This window comes from Lissotriton helveticus, chromosome 2_2 (genome assembly GCF_964261635.1).
Source record: "Lissotriton helveticus chromosome 2_2, aLisHel1.1, whole genome shotgun sequence".
Classification (NCBI taxonomy): Eukaryota; Metazoa; Chordata; class Amphibia; order Caudata; family Salamandridae; genus Lissotriton; species Lissotriton helveticus.
In genome coordinates, this window is record NC_136060.1 from 249,700,708 (window position 1) to 249,724,267 (window position 23,560).

General features: G+C 45.6%; 1 protein-coding gene across 1 annotated transcript in view; it reads right to left on the reverse strand.

Moving 5' to 3' along the window:
- RBPJ (recombination signal binding protein for immunoglobulin kappa J region) overlaps positions 1-23,560 on the reverse strand; it is a 308,921-nt gene that overhangs the window by 191,517 nt on the left and 93,844 nt on the right. The window contains exon 2 of the mRNA XM_078678369.1: positions 11,142-11,180. Coding sequence (XP_078534495.1) covers positions 11,142-11,180 — 39 coding nt within the window. The remainder of the gene's footprint in view (positions 1-11,141; positions 11,181-23,560) is intronic.

Here is a 23,560-nt window from a genome sequence, read left to right on the forward strand (position 1 = left end):
TGCCCCTGAAACCTATGGTTTTTTCAGTGAATAAATCTATACTACTATTATAAAGAGAGAACAGAAACCTTTTGGCAAGGTAAACTCAGGAACCACAGCGCCAATCCACACACCCAATACATTGTTGTAATCCTCAGGGTGTGTAGATGGACATAGGCTGCATAAAATAAAATAAAAACGTACATTAAAAAATTAAACTTTAAAAACAAAGTAGTCCCTTAAAAGTAGCGCCGGCCGCGACGTAGCGCTGGCCGCGACCTAGCGATGTCCGCAACGTGCGTGATGACGACAGGCGGGGAGGAGCGGTGACGAGCACCGAGGAGTGGCGGTGAAGTCCGGAGCGCGGGGAAGAGCGGCGGCTCAGGTAAGGCAAAGGCAAAGGCGAGGCGGGAGGCGGTCTGGGCAATGTCGGGGCGGGCCGAGGTGGGAGTGCACCCAAGCCTGAAATGTTGCCCCCAGGCCCCTTCTGCCCCGGGCAACGCTGCCGAAATCCGGAAATGCTGCCCCCAGCCCCCTTCTGCCCCAGGCAACGCTGGGGCGGGCTGCTAGTATATATATATTTATTCACACATGCATACATATATACATACATACATACATATATACATCTGGGACACAACTGATTCTTACACAATTGCAAGGGATGAATGACATATATAGGAATTTGATAACCTGCAACATGTTGGCAAGTGCTGCACACATTTCACTCGAACAAAATATTTCAGTGGAAATTTGCTTGTGAACACCAGACATTTCTTTTTAACATTGCATTTAAGTCATTCAACTAGTTTACTTTCTATACACTACTAACCCATTTTCAAAGTGTAAAACACAGGACTTTAACATGTGCGCAGGATTGCAACTTTGACTTCTTTAAAAGATATGCATGAGATTTACATGATTTTTCAGTACGCAGACTTTTACAAAATACTCATCAAGTACACGATCAGCCTGCTTTACCAAACAATACCACTATGTGCAACACGGTGTCTTTGATTACATTCCCCTTTAAACCTCGACGTTCTGTTGACAATACATTCCGCATAGATTTAGAATTAATACTCAGATTAACAGACACCTCACCACCAACACCCCCTTAACAGTTAAAATAGCAGAATCATCTTGAGACAAGAAAGTGGCTTTGGTCTTGAAAAGCTTGACTCAATCTTTGAATATACCAAAGCAACATGTACATTTTAGAACTCATCAAGCATAGCTCGACTCCTCAAACAAATTGCAGCCTGCCTTCCTATGACCCTGACATTACTGAAACATCAAAATATGAAGAATTTCATCTCTCCTATCTTGTGACACTGGAGAAACAGAACTTTAAATTCATATTATAGCCTCTCTCCAGTGTGACACAGATGTAGAGACTTCTGGGAAGTACACACACACACAAAATCTTCTTCTTTTAAGTGTACCAATGAACAGCAGAGGAAGAACTGAGTCAGACTAGTGACGGCACTACAATTACTTGTTCACACTAGAGGGGATATATGTAACCAGGCTAATGTGCTTTCATGAAATCAGTGGTAGTTACTATTTCATTTTTATTTTTGTTCTGGTGAGTTTAATGGTGTTTTGAGATACAGTTTGATGTCGTCTGACAAAAGGAGATATATTAATTTATTTTGTATAATGAATATTAGAACAGGGGTAAATAAGTACATTGTTGAGGCTTTTTATGTTACTTTGTTAACAGGGTTTCCTGTTTTATCTAACCCTTTTGGACATGTTTACTGCAGAATTTAGTACGTAGTTACAAAGGGACTGGAATATCCAAGGATGAGGTTTGGTTTCTGGAAACACCAACTTGCTACAAATCTTGCATCGTCTGCTGTTTGGTTGTAAATGTAAATGTATTAAATGTAGATCAGCTGTTGATGCACAGGTAGCTGCCCACTGTACGCATCCAGGGACATAAATTTTACAGTTACGTAGATAAACAGCAGAACATTTGTTGAATACTTGATAACAGAAAGGGTTTTTAGTGTAAAGGGAACACTTGCGCTCTGAAGGATAATCGGCTGCTCAATAGACCTGGAACTAAGTAATATGGTGCTGGCAGGCAAGGGGTAACCCCACTGACCCCTTAACTAGTGTTTGGAACTCCAAACTAAGCATAGGCTGAAAATTCGTTCCGCTCGCTGCTGTAAGCCTGTAAGTGCTTCCTGGCGCCTCGTTGCCTACTTGCAACTATTCTCTAACCCTGCTCTGACCCTTGAAGCAGGGTCAGAGAATAGTTACAAGTAGGCAATGAGGCACCTGTTACGAAAATTAAACCTCAACAGGAAGCGCTGACAGATATAAAAACAAGCATTTGCAATGCAATAGGTCTCGCATTAGGAAAGTTTGAGCTATTGGTCTTGTAAATGACAATTTTTTTTATTTATGTGTTGGTTTTGAAAATAGCTAAATTAATAGCTTTGTCATTTGCAATGCCAATAGTTATAACTTTCACAAATGTGACACCTATAGCATTTGTAATGCAACATGTTTTGTATTTACGTGACTTAGCTGTATTGATATTACAAATTACAATGGCTTTTCATTTTTTAAATAATTAATACTTAAATAAAAGTGATTTTAATTTATAATGGCAATAGCTTAAACTTTTGTAAATAACTTTTGTGAAGATTATGTTCAGTGTAAATGAAAATCCAAGAACAGAAGTGAAATATTAACATCTTTTTGTGACATTTGTAATAAAGTTTGAAACATTGAGAGAACATATTTGAACCAGTTGTTGAATGGTTGCGCAGATTGATGCTGGGGTGGCGCTAAGTGGTGCTGTGGTGGTGCTGTGGTGGTGCTGAGTGGTGCTGTGGTGATGCTGTGGTCATGCTGAGTGGTGCTGAGTGATACTGGGATGGTGCTGAGTGATGCTGTGGTGGTGCTGAGTGCTGCTGTGGTGGTGCTGAGCGATAATGTGGTGGTGCTGAGCGATAATGTGGTGGCGCTGAGTGGTGCTGTGGTGCTGCTGAGTGATAATGTGGTGGCGCTGAGCGATAATGTGGTGGCGCTGAGCGGTGTTGTGGTGGCGCTGAGTGGTGCTGTGGTGGTGCTGAGTGGTGCTGTGGGGGTGCTGAGTGATGCTGTGGGGGTGCTGAGTGATGCTGTGGGGGTGCCGATTGGTGCTGTGGTGGTGCCGATTGGTGCTGTGGTGGTGCTGAGTGATGCTGAGGTGGTGCTGAGTGGTGCTGTGGTGCTGCTGAGTGATAATGTGGTGGCGCTGAGCGATAATGTGGTGGCGCTGAGTGGTGTTGTGGTGGCGCTGAGTGGTGCTGTGGTGGTGCTGAGTGGTGCTGTGGTGGTGCTGAGTGGTGCTGTGGTGGTGCTGAGTGGTGCTGTGGGGGTGCTGAGTGATGCTGTGGGGGTGCTGAGTGGTGCTGTGGTAGTGCTGAGTGGTGCTGTGGTAGTGCTGAGTGGTGCTGTGGTGGTGCTGAGTGATAATGTGGTGGTGCTGAGTGATAATGTGGTGGCACTGAGTGATGCTATGGTGGCACTGAGTGGTGCTGCTGAGTGGTGCTGCTGAGTGATGCTGTGGTGATGCTGTGGTGGTGCTGAGTGATGCTGTGGTGGTGCCGAGTGGTGCTGTGGTGGTGCTGAGTGATAATGTGGTGGTGCTGAGTGATAATGTGGTGGTGCTGAGTGATGCTGGGGTAGCGCTGAGTGATGATGCAGGGGGCAGAAAGGCACAAAAAGCAGTCTAACAAAGGGGAGAAGGGCAGAAAAACAAGGGAAAAACGAGTCTAACAGAGGGCAGAAGGGCACAAAAAACGAGTCTAACGGGGCAGAAAGGCACAAAAACGAGTCTAACAGAGGGCAGAAGGGCACAAAAAACGAGTCTAACAGAGGGCATAAAGGCACAAAAACAAGGGAATAACAGAGGGCAGAAGGGCACAAAAAACGAGTCTAACAGAGGGCTGGGCAGAAAAACAAGGGAAAAATTAGTCTAACAGAGGGCACATGGGCACAAAAAACGAGTCTAACAGGGGGCAGAAGGGCAGAAAAACAAGGGAAAAACGAGTCTAACAGAAGGCAGAAGGGCACAAAAAACGAGTCTAACAGGGGGCAGAATGAATTCCGCCCTGCGTGTTTGTCCACGAAGATGCCACCTTTTTGTGCAATACCTCTACTCAACTGGAGTACTTTCTACTGTCATCAGTAAGTGCTCCCTCGTTGGCTAAATGTATTGGGGCAGATTTACAATCACTGGCGCATCCCCAGGGATTATTGTGCGCCGCAGCTCCGCCACCCATGGTGCGCCGCATTTACAATCGGCGCACCATGTGGCAAAAACGGCACAGATGAGTCGCTCATCTGTGCCGGAAAAGCAGCGCATTGCTGGAGCTGCGTCGCGCTTGCGACGCAGCTCCAGCAATGCTCTGGGGGGCCCTATCTCCCCAATGGCTGCATCAAGCCTTGCGCCTGCTTCAAGCAGGCGCAGGGTTTTGACGCAGCATTGGCCTAAAAGTGACTAAGTGAAATCTTGTAGATTTCACTCAGCCACTTTTAGGAGGCGGTCCTGCGCAGGAACGCCCTCCCCTGCGCCGGACGCCTCCTGATGGCGCAGGGCTTTACAACGTGACGCATCTCTCAGATGCGTCACGTTGTTAATACCCAGCACCATGGCGCATCTTTTGTGCTGCCTCTGCGTCACAAAAGGTCTCGGTAGAGGGTGGCAGTGGTGAACCAAAGGGTGGCAGTGGTGAACCAGAGGGTGGCAGTGGTGAACCAGAGGGTGGCAGTGGTGAACCAGAGGGTGGCAGGGGTGAACCAGAGGGTGGCAGGGGTGAACCAGAGGGTGGCAGGGGTGAACCAGAGGGTGGCAGGGGTGAACCAGAGAGTGGTAGTGGTGAACCAGAGGGTGGCAGTGCTGAACCAGACGGAGACAGTGGTTAACCAGAGGGTGGCAGTGGTGAACCAGAGGTGCTGTGGTGAACCAGAGGTGATGTGATGAACCAGAGGGTGGCAGTGGTGAACCAGAGGGTGACAGTGCTGAACCAGAGGGTGGCAGGGGTGAACCAGAGGGTGGCAGGGGTGAACCAGAGGGTGGCAGGGGTGAACCAGAGGGTGGCAGGGGTGAACCCTACAGTGGCCCTACAGTAGCTCTCCCCAGCGAGGCAACTGGGGCTGCGAGCTACTTTTTACTTCTGGAAAACTGTGGTGAATTGTAAAATAACGTGGATACTTTGAAATACGCTTTGTGCTAATTTTAAACTTATTTGCTTTTTAGTCCTTTATTCTTTCTTAATTTGGGGGACTTGCTTGTAGCTAAGGGGAAATATTTTAGTAGGCACACTGACACCGCTACCACCCTAAAATCTCTATTTTCCGCCATTCCCGCTTTGTTCTAACACCGGCGACGGTGGGCGCCATCTTGAGGGAGGCAGGGAGAGCGCTCTAGTCGCGCTATACTCCCGCCCCCCTGGAATATTTAATCAGACTTCTCCTCGCGCTCGGTGCCCTACAGTAGCTCTCCCCAGCGAGGCAACTGGGGCTGCGAGCTACTTTTTACTTCTGGAAAACTGTGGTGAATTGTAAAATAACGTGGATACTTTGAAATACGCTTTGTGCTAATTTTAAACTTATTTGCTTTTTAGTCCTTTATTCTTTCTTAATTTGGGGGACTTGCTTGTAGCTAAGGGGAAATATTTTAGTAGGCACACTGACACCGCTACCACCCTAAAATCTCTATTTTCCGCCATTCCCGCTTTGTTCTAACACCGGCGACGGTGGGCGCCATCTTGAGGGAGGCAGGGAGAGCGCTCTAGTCGCGCTATACTCCCGCCCCCCTGGAATATTTAATCAGACTTCTCCTCGCGCTCGGTGCCCTACAGTAGCTCTCCCCAGCGAGGCAACTGGGGCTGCGAGCTACTTTTTACTTCTGGAAAACTGTGGTGAATTGTAAAATAACGTGGATACTTTGAAATACGCTTTGTGCTAATTTTAAACTTATTTGCTTTTTAGTCCTTTATTCTTTCTTAATTTGGGGGACTTGCTTGTAGCTAAGGGAAAATATTTTAGTAGGCACACTGACACCGCTACCACCCTAAAATCTCTATTTTCCGCCATTCCCGCTTTGTTCTAACACCGGCGACGGTGGGCGCCATCTTGAGGGAGGCAGGGAGAGCGCTCTAGTCGCGCTATACTACCGCCCCCTTTTCTCCCTATATCATGTGCAATCCGGCCAGACGGCGCAGCGGGCTGGCGCAGCGGGCGCGCCGGACGCGCGCCGAAGCCGCGCCTAAGCCAAGCCCGTCTGCGCCCGTCCGCGACCGGATCGCGCTGGGCGCAGGGCATGCTGTCGGTCCAAAGCCTGCTATCAGGTATGACAACATTCATTTACTGTCCCTACGCCCTCCACCCGCCCCCCATGGTTATGTCTGCCCCCACTTAGATCCCTCTTCCAGCCCTCTGTTATGTCCTTGTTGTAAATGGACACCTTTGACACCTACAAATGGCTTCGACGATATGCACGCCCCTCCAAATACTCGCCCCACCCTCTTCAAGGGAGGTCTGGTTAATGCCAGGTCCTTAGCCTGCCATTGCCAAGACGTTCACGACCTAATACTAAATCAAGAGCTGGATGCCTTGTTTATTACGGAAAGTTGGCTTAACGATTCTTCCAACCCCGATCTGGCCATTGCCCTCCCCCCAGGGTACACTATTTTTAGAAGGGACAGACCCTCAGGTCGAGGTGGTGGGATAGCATTAATAATCAAGGATATATTTCCTTGCCACACATTCGACCTATACCATCTTAAAGACGTTGAAAGTCTGGGGTTTTCAATCAAAATTACTCCATCGTTCTCTTTCTCAGCCGGACTCCTTTACCGTCCCCCGGGCAATCCCTCCTCTTTCCTCAACTCTCTGGACGAGGCCTTAGGCGCACTTATGTTACAATATTCTAATTTCATGCTCCTTGGTGATATGAATCTGCACATGGAATCTTCCACTGATCCCCACGTCATTTCCTTTTTACAGTCCCTGAACATCTTCAGCCTCCCCCAACTTATTAATATGGCCACCCATAGTGCTGGTCATACCATTGATGGCATCTGTTCTAATATTCCTTCCCTTTCCACCTCCCCTCCACTGCCCTTAATTTGGACCGATCATTTTTTTATCCCCTTTGACATTATGACACCTACTGCTCCCCTATCTAACCCCAGACACACCCAAGCCGCTTATTCAGTCAACTGGAAGAAGGTGGCAGAACGTATACAGCTTGAGTCCAAACCGTTGCCCCTACCCCCCGCACTAACAGGAGATGTCGAAGCCGACTCATGTAACTTCCACACCTGGATGTGCCAAATAGTTGCGGTTAACTCTGAACCCAAAAGTAACCAAGGAAAGGGACCCAAGAAAAGAAAACCCAATGCCCCATGGTACACTAAGACCCTGGCAGATAGCCACCTCCAATGCCGGAGACTTGAAAGACAGTGGAGACAAACATATGACACGACCTCCAAAACTCGTTATGTTCAACAGAGAAAAGTATATCTCTCTGACATCAAAGCAGCTAAAAAGGACTATTTTACTAATCTTATAATGGAAGCGCACCAAAATCAAAAAACAATCTTCACTATAGTCAAGTCCTTTACCCACCCAAAAGCTCTTACCGTTGACATACCTCCGTCAGAGAGTCTCTGCAACCAAATTGCAGACTACTTCGTTGACAAAATTGTCAACATTCAGAAAGACTTTCCTCTACCCCCGACGACCACCACACAAGTCACAGTTAATCACCTTCCTCTCTCCAGTTTTAAACCAGTATCCTTGGAACAGACACGTAAGGCAATCCGCGCCTGCAAATCAGGAGCACCCACGGACTCTTGTCCCCCTATCATCCTCCATCACCTGATTGATACAGTCAATCCCCACATCAATGGAATCATTAATGAATCCCTTGCATCTGGAATTGTACCTGTCAATTGGAAGAAGGCCACTGTCAAACCTCTGTTAAAAAAACAGAATAAACCACCTACAGACCTGACTAATATGCGGCCTATCTCCTTACTTCCTTTCCTAGGCAAAGTCACGGAGCATTTAGTGCACGAGGAACTTAAAACCTTCACAGAAGCCCACAACATCCTGCATCCACAGCAATCGGGCTTCCGCTCCGGTCACTCGACAGAAACAGCCTTGATCGAGCTTACCGACTCCATCAAATTCCTACAGGATGAGGGCAAGCAAGCTGTCCTCATCCTGTTGGATCTCACAGCGGCATTCGATACCATCTCACACGCTATTCTAATCAATCGAATGCGAGAGATCGGTGTGACAGACTTAGCCTTGGCCTGGATTTCATCTTTTTTATCAAACAGGTCCCAGACTGTAGCACTTGGACCCTATCTTTCCAGCGAAAAGTTAATTACATCTGGAGTGCCCCAGGGGTCCATATTGAGCCCCCTATTTTTTAATATCTACATGGCACCCCTCTTAGCTGTGATAGAGTCGCATGGTATCCTGGTTACGTCCTACGCTGACGACACACAATTGGTCATCACCATCGACAAACAGCGTACGGACGCAGAGCTTCGCTTTAAAAACTGCCTTTCCGATGTCTTTGCATGGCTAAACACTAACCATCTCAGATGCAATAGCGCAAAGACAGAGATTATTCCAATAGGTAAGAATATCTCTTTCTCCCCTAAAGACTGGTGGCCCACAGGCTCCGAGGCTCCTCCTAGTGCAGTTACAGCAGCAAGAAATCTGGGTGTACAATTTGATTCCTCCCTCACTTTTGACGACCACGTCAAGATCACTGCTGGTCGATGTTTTGGACTAATAAAATCTCTGAGGAAATTCTTTGATTTCCTCCCAATCGCAGCCAGAAAGTCAGTCGCGGTAGCCCTTCTACTCTCCCGACTTGACTACTGCAACGGCCTTATGGCTGGGGTGAAAAAATCTACCCTCAGGAAGCTGCAGAGTTTACAACATGCTGCAGCTCGATTGGTTTTGCAACTCCCCAGAAGGTCATCTGCATCTGCAGCCCTGAATTCACTTCATTGGATGCCATTACACAAAAGAATTTTCTTCAAACTGCTTCTCACAGTTCATAAGACCATGCAAAATACAGGACCCCGCTATTTTGTAAACCGCTTCAAGCGCTACAATCCTTCGCGCTGCCTGAGATCTTCTGGGACTAACCTTGTCCAAATCCCCAGATTTAAATATAAGACCAGAGGAGGAAAGTCCTTTAATGTTCTGGCAGCTAAAGCCTGGAACACCTTGCCCATTGACCTCAGAGTCATCAATAATGAGAACAACTTCAGGAAACTCCTTAAGACATGGGTCTACAAACTCTCCGATTCCTCTGTCCTGGCTGCTATCTAGTTCCATTTTTTTATTTCACCACGTATTCCAGTTATTCCTCCGTAACTCGCTTAGCGCCATGATGCTCCCCTGGGAGCGAACGCTCGCGCTTTACAAATACCCACAAATATCAAAATATCAAATATCAAATATCAAATATCAAACCAGAGGGTGGCAGGGGTGAACCAGAGGGTGGCAGGGGTGAACCAGAGGGTGGCAGGGGTGAACCAGAGGGTGGCAGGGGTGAACCAGAGGGTGGCAGTGGTGAACCAGAGGGTGGCAGTGGTGAACCAGAGGGTGACAGTGGTGAACCAGAGGGTGACAGTGGTGAACCAGAGGGTGACAGGGGTGAACCAGAGGGTGGCAGTGCTGAACCAGAGGGTGGCAGTGCTGAACCAGAGGGTGGCAGTGCTGAACCAGAGGGTGGCAGTGCTGAACCAGAGGGTGGCAGTGCTGAATCAGAGGGTGGCAGGGGTGAACCAGAGGGTGGCAGGGGTGAACCAGAGGGTGGCAGGGGTGAACCAGAGGGTGGCAGGGGTGAACCAAAGGGTGGCAGTGATGAACCAGAGGGTGGCAGTGGTGAACCAGAGGGTGCTGTGCCCATACACGACCGCATGGGTAACTTCGCCATGCAAGCGGCCCGCGAACACGCAAAAAGCCCCGCGAACACGCAAAAAACCACACGAACACGCAAAAAACCCCGCTAACACGCAAAAAACCAAAAATCCGCAAATTCGCACGAATTCGCAGATTTTGCGGATTGTGAATTCGATCTCGCGTGAATTCGCGGAACGCGAATTCGCAAATTTCACCCATACTTACTCCAAACCCATACAAAATTTAGCCAAAGACCTGTGCACACAAAGTAAAAAAACAGAGCATGTTCTTATTAAATACAAATGAACAAAAGGTCACCACAACTTTTCTTGTTTCTTTTAATGTTTCTTTAATACTTATTGGTCTTATTCAGCCACCAAGAAAGCTAATCTACCTACAGCATGGACATTTTTTCAAAGAGACTCCACATAGGGTTGGATCACGACAGGTCAGATATCTGGAGGCCTCGAACTTGTCCTAAAAAATCTGTCCAGAGGTCATTTTGTTTCCTGTAGATCATCCAAAATACAACAATCTCATTTCTCATAGCAATTTCTGGTATTTTTAGCTCTGACATAAGGCTACAAGTAGATCTCCATTATAATCCTAAGTTTGGGGCGTTACAGCAAGCCTGCATCATCAATATCAATCTCATCCCTTGCAGACCAGATATCATCCTAATACTGAGGTTGCTTTCTAAGACTTCGTCAGAAGTACACTATGCTAGTAGAACTGCAAGCAATCTAGTGCTAAAATCTGTCTCATGCTCCTGCTGCCCAATTCATTTCTGGTCCAATGTATGCTTGCTCTCATGCCATCAAAGACAAAAAAGTTTTATAAAGAAAAAAGCATTAAAAAAAGTAGTCTCTCGAGCAAATAACTGGTGCCTTGGTATAGTCAAGGTTTTTTGATGAGATGATCTTGGTTAGTTTGTGGCAGAGACCTGAAGTCAATAATGAGGAACATATGGGAGAAAGAGACTATGAATTAGTTATCTTCAATTAATTTCTGATGTCTAAAGCAGTTTCAAATTGTGAAATTCCTTACAGTTTGGCAAAAAGTGTATTTTTCAAGTGTTTTGTATAATGCGTACATTGTAGTACATATACGTTCTTAAGAGATCAAACGGCAAGAGACAGTGACTATCAAACCCATATCACCCATTTTCACACCAGACTATCTTAATGACTAATTAAAGTAAAAAATTCTAAACTTACCTGGTGAGACGTTTGGGTTGAGGGTGCTCCCCAAACTTCCTGAAAATAAAACAGCATATTAGAAAAAATGCATGAAGGTATTGCAAATAAACAATTACTATAAACATTAACTGTCCTATTTCATATTTTACCTTTAAATGAGCATAACCACATTCACACATTTATTTATTTGGACAAGCATATGTGCCATGAGCATTATGAGTGGTTTGACCATATCTTCTATGACAGACCCTGCTCATACACTCTGCCCATGCAAACTCTTGTTGCGTTAGGATAAGAGACTAGCCCGTGGGTTCCAGCATGCTTCTTCCGAATATTCTTAACTTTTTGAGGGGAAATATTGCACACCCTACTAGTGCCTATACTCGGATAGCTCACTGGATATAGAAAAGTTGGCAGGCTAACATGAATTAGACAGACTAAGAAAGGAAACCAAGAGCACATAATACCCAACTTAAGAAACTCATTGTAGCAGTAGGGTGCTGGATTCAACTAAAATCCCATTGCATCATAAACAGATCATTCTGGGTCATGAGCCTAAGGTACGTCCCTCAAACAAAAAGTTTTATTTGTTAGGAACTCCTACGTAGGTCCACAAAATGCATCATTACAGTAAAAAAGACAATTTTAAATACAATACAATTAATATTTCCCTTTTTTTCCTAAAATACAACAATAGATTAAAAAGTACAGCAGAAGGGTGAATATACTTTTTGTACAGTAATGGCAACTAATAGCGAGATTTTTAATAAACCCTAATAAATAGCCAAAAAAGTTTTTAAAAATTGGAGTATCCTAAAACAGACCATTTCATTTGGTGGCGATAAAACAAATTTTCTGGCCTCCTGGGCTGAATGGATATTAAATTTAATAAATGATGGTCTTAAAAACAAGCGCCTTGCCCTTTATAATTCCGGACACACAAATAGAACATGATTAAGATCCTGGATTTTAGTATAACATAATTTACAAATTCTCTCCTCTTTCGGGATGTTATCCCATATGCCAGTAACATCTCTTAAGGGCAACAGATTAATTCTCAAAATAAGCATCAGTATTCTAGTCCCATGTGGGTGATTCTGTGTTAAATAAGATTGATGCCTTTTCCCCAAGGCACTACCACAAACCAACTCATTTTGGGACTTAGAGTTACTTAGAGCAATATCTCTTGCCATGCTAATAGAGTTTACAGAGTTCTTTATGAATAGCTTCAATGCAGACTTTGGCATAGGAGAATTACTATTTAAACTGAGCCCAATATGCAAATGATCTAAAAAATGCTGACTAATCATTTTGCTTGTCAAAGATTTCAACTCTCAAGGCTGCCCTGAGGGAGCCCTCATCTCCCCAAAGGAGAGTGTTCCCCCACCTCAGGACCGCTGACAAAGCTAAAATAAAAGAGGAGACTAAACCAAATTCCAAGCGTAAAACATGTGGGGCGGCCAGAGAATTTAGATTACAAATTTGCCGAAGAACCAGCCTTCAGCCTTATCAAAGGCGAGCCAGTAATTATTATCCAAAACTTCTGCAGAGTAGGTTATTGAGGTCGGAACTTTAACCTTAAAGACAGACAGGACAAGACCAAAATGACAACTCCCACAGATTTTATAAAATCTGTTCAGAGCTCCAGCCTGAGAGGCGGCCTTACTAACACATAATTTAATATGGTCTGAGTCTCGCCCATTTCTTACAAAAACCTTTCGCAGAGACAAATGCGTCGACCAATTCCAGTTCCTCATACCCTAACAACCACTTATACCCTTTCTTTATTCTATGACCTTTTTTGCGGAAGATTAAGATTTTGCTATTGGAAAACTTAATTTTCAACAAATGACCCTCCACATATTTCATTAGGGCATCCAGTCGACGTTGCAAGTCGTCTGCGTAAAGTAGGGAAGCTATAGACAAAGAACCAATTCTAGGGGCATACCCCCTCACTGAATTTAGCGTGCCCGGAAGATAATATATATAGAGGAAAAACAGAAGAGGGGCCAACAGGCAGCCCTGCTTCAGCCCATTACCAGTCTCAATCCTACAAGATAGACCCTGCTGGCCTCCCATCATCACTTGACACCAAGTGTCTGAATGTAAATCTATCAAGAGGTCTATCAAGAGTTCCAGAAGATGGTGTGGCATTCCAAGATGATGCAGCTTTCTCCACAGCGTTTGACGATCCACTTTATCAAACACCGTGGAGAAATCAATGAAAGCTGTATAGACCGGCATGCTTTGTGAGAAAGTATATTTCTCTAAAATGGTCTGGACAGCCACAATGTTGTCCTGGGTTCCGTGATTCTTTCTAAGGCCCGCCTGTTCCAGAGGTAAAATGTTCTGGTCATTGGCTCATTGCTGCAGGTGACAGAGTATGCTTTTTGCGAATAATTTACCCGTAGCGTCCAACAACGCAATCTGTCTAAAACTGGTGGGATGGTTCTCTGGGCCCTTTTTAGGTCTCGACTACAGGATTGCTTGAGCAAAGCTGGTTTGTCGAGATTATAGTAAGGCTTTCAAAAGTCTATCCAAAACTGCGGATCGGGTACAGTTCATGTGAGCCAGCCGCGTGCACATCACCAGCCACATCCTCGGCATCAGGCTTCAAAGGAAGCTGCTCCCCCGCCCCACCACGCAATGCAGAGAGCTTGTTAATTACTGCAAGCTGCCTTTACGATCATCTCGCGCGTTTGCCATGCGCTTATTAAACTGAACAGCCTTTCACCTGTCGGTGCCTGCTGTCTGCCATGTCACACTAGTTGTGTCCTTTTTACTGCTCTCTTTAGCCTTTATCTTACCTTGTTTTTACATTTACAGCAAGCTGTCCGTTACGCTCGCCTCGCGCGAATGCCTCTAACTGCATCATTAGTGCTCGTGCCTGCCGTCTGAAATGCTCTCCATTATTGTTTAACACCGCAAGCCCTTCACAGCTCATCTTAGGGCTCGCGCTACGTTTCACTGCACATTTGCCCGTGCCATTCTCCTGCATTGTTCTTTAGAGCCTGCGCTCTGTGCCACCGCCAGAGATATTGCGTCTTCTCACGAGCGCGTCTATGATTTATCACTCTGCCTGTGTTGCGAGAGCACCGTGAAATACTTCTGCCAGCAATTTTGTTTTCTTCTAAAGATTAAAGTGTTGTGGCCACTCACATAGTAAAGCGACACTTACCTCTTGCTGTTCACCCTGGCATCCTCAGTTATTTCTTCCTCATTACCTCGCTCTCATCAACACCATAGAGCGTGAAATCGCTCTCAGAGACAGTCTTTCTTATTAAACACCCTGTGGCCACCACTGGCATTTAGTTTTCACTTGTTCACCCTGTTGCTCTCCATAGATTTAATCTCAACACTCTTTTTTAATTATTGTTCGCTATTGGCTTTGCACTTCCCTTCCCAATTTAAATGTACATGGATAACATACAGGTGCTTACCCACAAAAAACACTTGCTTGTTTACGCCAAAACTCTAGCTGTCCGGAGGATCCGTTTAGGTTGGCTCGCAGTCAGACGCTGACTGAATTACAAATCCCCAGACCTAGGCTTCTAGCAGTGTTTTTCTCCTATTCTTTTCATCTCTGGCCTAGAACATCTCAGATTTGTTAACCGGTAACAACTATTTGTCCGACGTTATTTTCAAAGTGATATTTTTAGGGCTTTTGTATTGCATTTTGCTTCTAATCTTTTGATTATAGTTTTATTGCACTCTAATCAGTGGTCAAATGTAACCGCTCAAGGTCACAGTGTGCTTTTTCATAGTCATGAATAAAATACATGAATAAATATGGTGATAGTGAGTATGTAACCGTCAATTTGTACACTTAGGCTGGGTGTTTAGCCCTGATCTGCAGCATGAATGGTACAGAGAACTCACCCCTAGTGGGCAGGTTACTTATGGAAACAGGCACATCTGTGAAATGTGTTGCAGTCTTCATATGATGCTAAACTGGGGTTCAAAATGCTGAAGGGATCTGTAGAATATGGAACGCTGTTGGACATCTTTTTCAATCTGGCCCTTTTCAGGTCAGGCTTGTTTCCTTTATTTTCATTCCCCTTCTCCTTTCAGGCCATCTCATCCATTTTTGCCTCTTCACCATCACTCCTCCATCCTGCTGGTCATTCCTATTTTTCCATTCCCCTCCTTGCTATTTTATTTCATATTTCTGCCCCCCCTCCCTTCTGCGTTTTACAGTTTCTATGTTGTCCTCTAGCCTCTATTTCAGTTACGCACCTCATCCCTCCAACCCCCGCCTCTCCCATATCCCATGTATACTCCCCTCCCCCCCTTTTCCTCACACCCCCTTCACACTTCATCCTCTGACTAGCTGTGTCCCCACTATCTATCTATCTATTGCCCTCCCTCTATCGCCCTCCCTCCCTCTATCTATCTAACGCCCTCCCTCTCTCTATCTATCAATCGCCCTCCCTCTATCAATCGCCCTCCCTCTATCAATCGCCCTCCCTCTATCAATCGCCCTCCCTCTATCTATCGCCCTCCCTCTATCTATCGCCCTCCCTCTATCTATCGCCCTCCCTCTATCTATCGCCCTCCCTCTATCTATCGCCCTCCCTCTATCTATCGCCCTCCCTCTATCTATCGCCCTCCCTCTATCTATCGCCCTCCCTCTATCTATCGCCCTCCCTCTATCTATCGCCCTCCCTCTATCTATCGCCCTCCCTCTATCTATCGCCCTCACTCTATCTATCGCCCTCCCTCTATCTATCGCCCTCACTCTATCTATCGCCCTCACTCTATCTATCGCCCTCACTCTATCTATCGCCCTCACTCTATCTATCGCCCTCACTCTATCTATCGCCCTCACTCTATCGCCCTCACTCTATCTATCGCCCTCACTCTATCTATCGCCCTCACTCTATCTATCGCCCTCCCTCTATCTATCTATCTATCGCCCTCCCTCTATCTATCTATCGCATCACCACAGCATCACTTAGGGGCACCACAACATCACTATGCACTACCACAGCATCATCGAACGCCACAGTATCACTCGTCGCCACCACATCACTCAGCGCCACCACAGCATCAATCTGTGCAACCATTCAACAACAACTGGTTCAAATATGTTCTCTCAATGTTTCAAGCTTTATTACAAATGCCACAAAAAGATGCTAATATTTCACTTATGTTCTTGGATTTTCATCACAATAAAATACACTGAACATAATCTTCACAAAAGTTATTTACAAAAGTTTAAGCTATTGCCATTATAAATTACAATAACTTTTATTTAAGTATTAATTACTTAAAAAAATTAAAAGCCATTGTTATTTGTAATATCAATACATCTAAGTCAAGTAAATACAACACATATTGCATTACAAATGCTATAAGTGTCACATTTGCGAAAGTTAAAACTATTGGCATTGTAAATGACAAAGCTATTAATTTCGCTATTTTCAAAACCAACACATAATAAACAAGCATTTACAATGCAATGGTTTCGCCTTTGGAAAAGTTAGAGCTATTGGCATTGTAAATGACAAAATTTGTATTTATGTGTTGGTTTTGAAAACAGATAAATAAATGGCATTGTCATTTACATTGCCATTAGGTTAATCTCGGCAGCCACTCTGCACTCCCTAGCATTCTGCAGTCACTCTGCACTCCCTAGCACTCCCTAGCAGTCTCTCTGCAGTCCCTAGCACTCCCTAGCACTCACTAGTCACTCTGCATTCTCTAGCACTCCCTAGCACTCCCTAGTCACTCTGCACTCTCTAGCACTCCCTAGTCACTCTGCACTCTCTAGCACTCCCTAGTCACTCTGCACTCTCTAGCACTCCCTAGCACTCTGCACTCTCTAGCACTCACTAGTCACTCTGCACTCTCTAGCACTCCCTAGCACTCACTAGTCACTCTGCACTCTCTAGCACTCCCTAGTCACTCTGCACTCTCTAGCACTCCCTAGGCACTCTGCACTCTCTAGCACTCCCTAGGCACTCTCTAGCACTCCATAGCACTGCAGCCAGCCTTCCCGCCCCAGACTGATATCCACTGAAGCGACGAGGAGGTCCGGGCACTCCCTGGGACGCTCCGTGCCAGGGGCTGAGGGTGGCGATTAGCGAACGTGCATTCCACCGGAAATCTTTGAAATAAATCCAGTTTAAAGAAAACGGAGGGTCGGTGGCAGTCAGAACAGAAATTCTATTAAAAAAAATATAACCTGCAACCCACGGGCTGGTCCAAGCTACGAGGGGAGATACGCAGCAGCGCGCGTCACCCGAAATAAACCCACACAGAGAATAAAGTATCTAAGAGAAGAACTGGGCAAAAGCAAGACAAGCTGGTTAAATACAGTAAGACTTGTGCCAATCGGAGGTTTGAAGCCTGGCAACAATGTGATGCAGCCTAGATGAACAAGGCTTTGAGGCGCCTTCGGACCCGGGAGAGCAGGTGGGAAGCCGGGCACAGCGCTCGAGCCACATCCGGGGAGCCCGACTGGCAGGTCGGTGCCGGGGCTAAGGGGCGTGTGCACTGCCGCGGAGCCGGTGGGGCGGGCCAGATGTCACCTTGAGGGTCCGCGCCGATAGAAGACAAGCGAAAGGACACCGAGAAAACTTTCAGGGAGCCGAGCCTTCCAGCTGGCAAGACGAGCAATTCATTCCAACCTCCCCTGTCTGTCTCCCTCTCGTGGCCTCCTCCTCTCCCCTTCTTTCTGCCCTCCTCCTTCCTTCTTTTCCTCCCCTGCACTGCCCTGCCGCCCCCTTTCTGCCCTCTCTACTCCTCTACCCTCCCTGCCTCCTCCCCTTTTTTTCTCCTCTGCCCGCCCATCCTTCACAACATGATACAATCTACTTTATTGGCACGACAAGTCAGACAAGTATTGCCAAAGTAAATACATGACAGACCCCCGCCCTCTCGTCTTTCCCGCCCACGCCCCCAGCGTCTACGTCATGAATATACACATATATACATCCATAGAGCTATACAGTATGTTGACGCCGCCTGCTGCTTTGCCTGCTATTGGCCCGGGTGGCGGTGACGAGAAACACCCCATGCCCTTCGTTGCCGCACAGCGTTCAGTTTCTGCATCATGGCTCTGTTGTGTTATTTATTTTATTATTATTTTTTTCTTCGCATTTCAGGTCATTTGTAGGTTGCAGGTGATAATGCTGGCAGGGTTCACGCAGGCGAAACCAAAAAACACACTTTAGGAAAATGAGCTCTCAGAAAGCAGCGAAAAAATGTAGAGCTAGCGTTAAGACCCATTACACCACTTCCCGATCAGTCTTCTCGAAGAGACAGGGGGGTTGGGGGAGAGGCGGCAGAGAGGTCTGGAGAAGTAGGAGGAATTAGCACGTCCCATTAGCCTCCGTCTAACCTTGTTAAAAATCGGTTGTCTCCAGTCTGAGGAGCCGAATAATTTTTATTTGCGGGCAGGCGTCCCCGTGTGCCAGAGCCCTGCATGAACACCCCCCACGCCATGTGCAGCGGAAGGAGGCCGCCCCCTCCCTCGGCGCTCGGGGAAAGGAGCTCAGTGCAATTAAACACGAGTATTGAATTTGGCTGGGGGCTGGAGTAAGCAGATGACCGCTGCTTCTTTAGACCCGCTCCCGCCCCCGTCATTCAAGTAACCTCTGAGGCATCCCCTTGTAACGCTCTCCTCCCAGCCCGTCTCTGACTCACCCCGGAGGGGGGAGGTGGGGGTGATCGTGCCCGGAGACAAACTGAGGAGATTAATCACCATCATTAGAGCAGCGGCCCCCGAAGTGAGCCCCCGCCCGATCGATAAACACGGCGAGGTACATACATACAAGCATCTCTGTAGGTAGATACTGTCAGTGATACCACGCATTCGTCCCCCTAATGGGGGAGTTTTACTCATGGTTCTAGCAGGATGCTCGTACTTCTGCACCTACCCCTTCCAGCGGCTGCCTTACGGTGTTCGGCCTTCTATAAGTATGCCGCAAATCTCGTGGCGCCGGGTGTGGTGTGCTCCATTTCCGGGATCGGGAAGTGGTGAGCAGTGTTCAGTGCGAGTGCAGAGTGGCTGCCGCAAGTCGTGAAGGAGACTGCCTGTATACCGGGTGAAGGAAAAACGCCGGACTAATGTGCCTTAATAAAGAAGGTATCTGACTGAACACATAACCCCACAAGACGGGTATACTCCATAGGAGAATCCTGGTGCGGAGCAGTGGGGCCATAGGGGTCAATCAAGCCTGGACTTCCTCGGCCGGCGGTCGGCCGCCAAATGGCAAAAAAAAAACCTCAACCAGCCAAAAAAAAAGCCCCGCCCACCGCCGCATGACGTGGGCAAAAGAGAAAAATTCTCGGGAACGCCCCCGAATCTGGTCCGGCCTTGACGGACAGATCTGGCACCCAATGGCTAGCCTCCATTTATGGAGCTAGCCAATGGGAGCCGGGGGACGTTCCCGAAGCACTTATAGTTAACAAAGGATTTCGCCTGCGCCGAAAAGCTGCGCAGAGCGCAGCCTTCGGCAGGCGAAACCCAAAAATGTGTCATTTACAATACCAATAGATCAAACTTTCCTAATGCGAGACCTACTGCATTGCAAATGCTTGTCATACAAAGGAACTATAATTCTCCCCTTCCAGGAGGAGCAGATATTAGTAGTGCGGAAGCAGAAATAAAAGAAATGTGCTAAAAGAGCTCCCCAAGCCGCTGGCTCCTTTTTCATTAATACGATAGAAATTCCATCCGGCCCTTGTGCGCCTGAGGATCTACTATTCTTTATGTAACCCACTACTTCATCCCCTGATGGAGGACCATATTCTAGTAGAGAAGACTCCTCTATAGAGGGCGTCAAAATAGGTACTGTACCATTGTTTTTATATAATAGTGAGATATAAACCACCCACTCCCTTTCTGGGATTGGAATCGGCAGAGCCCTCTGTCTTGAATCGCAGTATTCTGCGATTAGATGCCAGTATTTTTTTTTGTTTTTGGCTCTGTCGGCTTCCCTTAGCCCGGTCCATTTGGCATCAAACTCCCTTCTCTTTTCTCTAATTCTATAACGATTTCTAACTCGCTTAAAGAGGTTGATTTCCTGTTTGCCAGTGGAGAATTGTAAATGTTGTTTTCTGATTAAAAGGTTAATTTCTTGATTTAATACTTGCAGAAGTGGCAAACCCTGGTTTACAACCCGGGGGCCAGTCGAGTCAGTACTGAAGTTTTTTATCTCCTTCATTTGTGCCTCGAAAAACTGTAGAATGTTTGGAGAATCAGAGCCGTGCCATTCTACGTAACCTTTCTTCACCATCACACCTACCTCGATGGTATCTTTTGGGGTCCGAAAGGAACGGCCATTAGCTTTATTAAAGACTTCAGAGCCCTGGTCCAAGTTCCCTTGGTTCAATGCGGGTAAATTACCTACCGGCAATTGTCAAACCCAATACACTGTGGTCACTCCCTATTTACGGAGATACCACTAATTTTTCACAGGCCCCAAACATTTGGTAGGAGACAACCACCTAGTCCACTAAGCTTTGCGTTTGATGAGAGTTAAAAGTAAATTCTGCTGTTTTATCAAGCGGAACCCTACCATTTAAAATGACAAAGTTCATGCTGCTGATACTATCAAGCAAAAGTAGACACCGTTTGTCCATTTTTATTTTATATGGTAGGAGGGAATATGTAATATGCCAAATCTCCTCTTTATCTGGGTTGGTATAGATCTCCAGCACAGAATTCGAAATTTTTGCATTCAGATCTCCCACTAAAACAACCAAGTGGCATTCTTCCAGGGTAGCTATCTCATGAATATATGAGATAAGAAAGGCAATGAGAGTCGTCTGGGGGAAGAGCTTACTACTGGGGTATTCCTCCCTGAATCTACTCTTGGTATAGCCATCTTTGTCAACTTGGTCATAAGGGACTTCCCAACCCCTTGATTGTACTTCTTTGATCGAGATTACTGCAGGCAGTTTCCGTCTCATCCATAACCAGAACAACCCTGCCTGAGACCTCCTGGGGTCCTCTGGTATGCCAGAGTGCACAGTCAACGCTTGATCCCTGGTCAGCGTCACCCTGTTCTAAAGAGTCCACAGATGCAGTCACAGTCATACTATTAGGTTTTTCCCTATTCACAGTAATGTTTTGACTACTCTGCTGGGTAAAGAGAAGTTCCAGGTCCAGTTTTGCCTAAAAGTCAGCGACAGATGCAGTAAATGAACCAGCCGTAAGATGCTCAAAATTTGACTGGTTTAAAGAGCTGTGCTGTTTACTCTGCTGTGAAATGAACAGGGGTTCTGCCCATATTACCCTCCCATACCTGGGCAAGGAACATCAATTAGATGAATAAGTAGAACAGAAAGGTATAAAGGGATAAATTAAACAACACTACTTCATAACAGGAAACACTTTATTAACCTGTTTTTTTAAAATGCTCTTTTCTGCCAATAAATGATTATAATTTTAACATAGGACAAAATATTGGGTCAAAAAACCGGGGGGGAAAAACCAGACTATATACAGTAATCAAAAGAGAAGTAATTACAATATATACAAATATACAATTCTGTACCCAAAACACAAAAAGTAGGAGAGGGTGAAACAAAACACTATTATTTGTCTGTCTGTTAATTATCTGTCTGCTCGGTTGGGTGGCGGGCGCGTGAACCGGGACCCATATTTGTACTTAGAGGTGGAACCGATAGACAAATTTGGTAGACTCAAGTGACCAGCTGAGTCATCTGGGTCATTGCCCCTTCGCAGTGCCTTGTATGACCCGCCGTGAGGCCACAAGGAATCCTCTGTGCTTCCCCTGAGGATAGATGAGGAGATGTTATTAAGATGGGCATAAAGGGCAAGCCTTCTTGGCCCAGTATTGCCTCCACAGGAGCAGACCGGGGAGTTTTGCAGAAGTAGCCAGTGATGGCTGGTTGAGCTTTAAACCAGAGGCTGTAAATGTCTAGACTCACTATACCATCTCCTTAATCTACTTGTAAGCCTTGGAGACGAGGAAAGGCGGCGGCCTGAGTGTATTTTTTTTGCAGACATCACACACCACCGTACTTAACTGACAAAAGGGACAGACTCTCGCCTACACTCAGTTCAGTTCAGTTCATAAACTTTATTTCGATTCATCCAAGGAATCATAAAAGTACACATTTGAATAAAAACAAGTTTTACAAATGGTTTTCAAATCTACAGGATCAAGTTATTAACATAAAATTAATTTCTTAACCATATTTCAGCAGATCACCAAAAACAATTACAATCCCTAAAAATTAACATAAATCATAAAAGATAAAAAGGCCCAAATATGCAATAGTAAAATGCAATCTGCTATCACAATTTATAAATATCACATGAAAAAACGATAGAACCTTTCATGTTAACCTGTAAACTTACAACAGATATTTACTCAGTATTCCCACTAGAGCATCAAAAAAATTTCAGTAGCGATTCCTAATGGTAAATGACAATTTAATAAAGCTAAGCATGGTGCTACATATAGTAGCAGTATGCAACGATTTTAGATACTCATAGCCTTCTTTATAATTGCAAGGACGAATATCCATTAAGATAGGTTTAATAAACCGGTTTCTTGGATTTTCATACATAGTGCAAAAGAGAACAAGGTGCAAAGTGCGTTGTTGAGCTTTGTTATCACATGGACAAGGGGGTAGCCTCTCACACCAACCCCCTTGTTTCGGAAAAGCAAAACAGAAAATGCAATATATTTAGTCGAAATCACGTCAAATAAAATCGCCATTGCGATGTACAGTAAAAAATAGATAAAATTGATGCTGCAATTTACCCTTTTGATATTGTACTTGTTCATTGTGTTTTAACTGACCCAAAGTATCACGATAAGCATTCCTAATTACAATCCTTGTGTCCTGCTGAATAAATTCTGGACTTTCATAAATATGACCTAGACCAATTTTATAAAAAGTTTCCTTCACGTATGACAACCATGGGATCCGCTCAGCATGATCCAATCTTAGGCAATCTTTCAAAATTTCTTTTATAAGCTGCAAGTCCTCAGATAACCAAATTTTCCACCACAGGAGTAATGGGGAGACATGAATAATATCGCTCACAAATTCTATACCCATCTCTATATGGGAAAAATCATTTGGTGAACTAGTTGGAATTGACAAAAGACGCTTTAAAAACTTGTTCTCCATGACTTGTATTTGGGTAGATTTATGTGTCCCCCACACCCCTGCCCCATATGTGGCAACAGGCTAACATTTGGCTTTATATAAGGTCTTTAAATCAGCAATTGGTTTCTGGCCCAATTTACTCGCGAAACGAAAAGGAGCCTCTATGGATCGCGTTGCTTTTTGTACTCGGGCCGTTATTAATGGGTCCCAGCTCAAATTTTTATTAAATAGATTGCCTAAATAATTAAAGTTCTCAACTTTTTCAATAATCAGGTTGTCTACAACAAACCTACGGGTTTTTGTCCCTCTAGGGCCACATACCATAACAAAAGACTTCG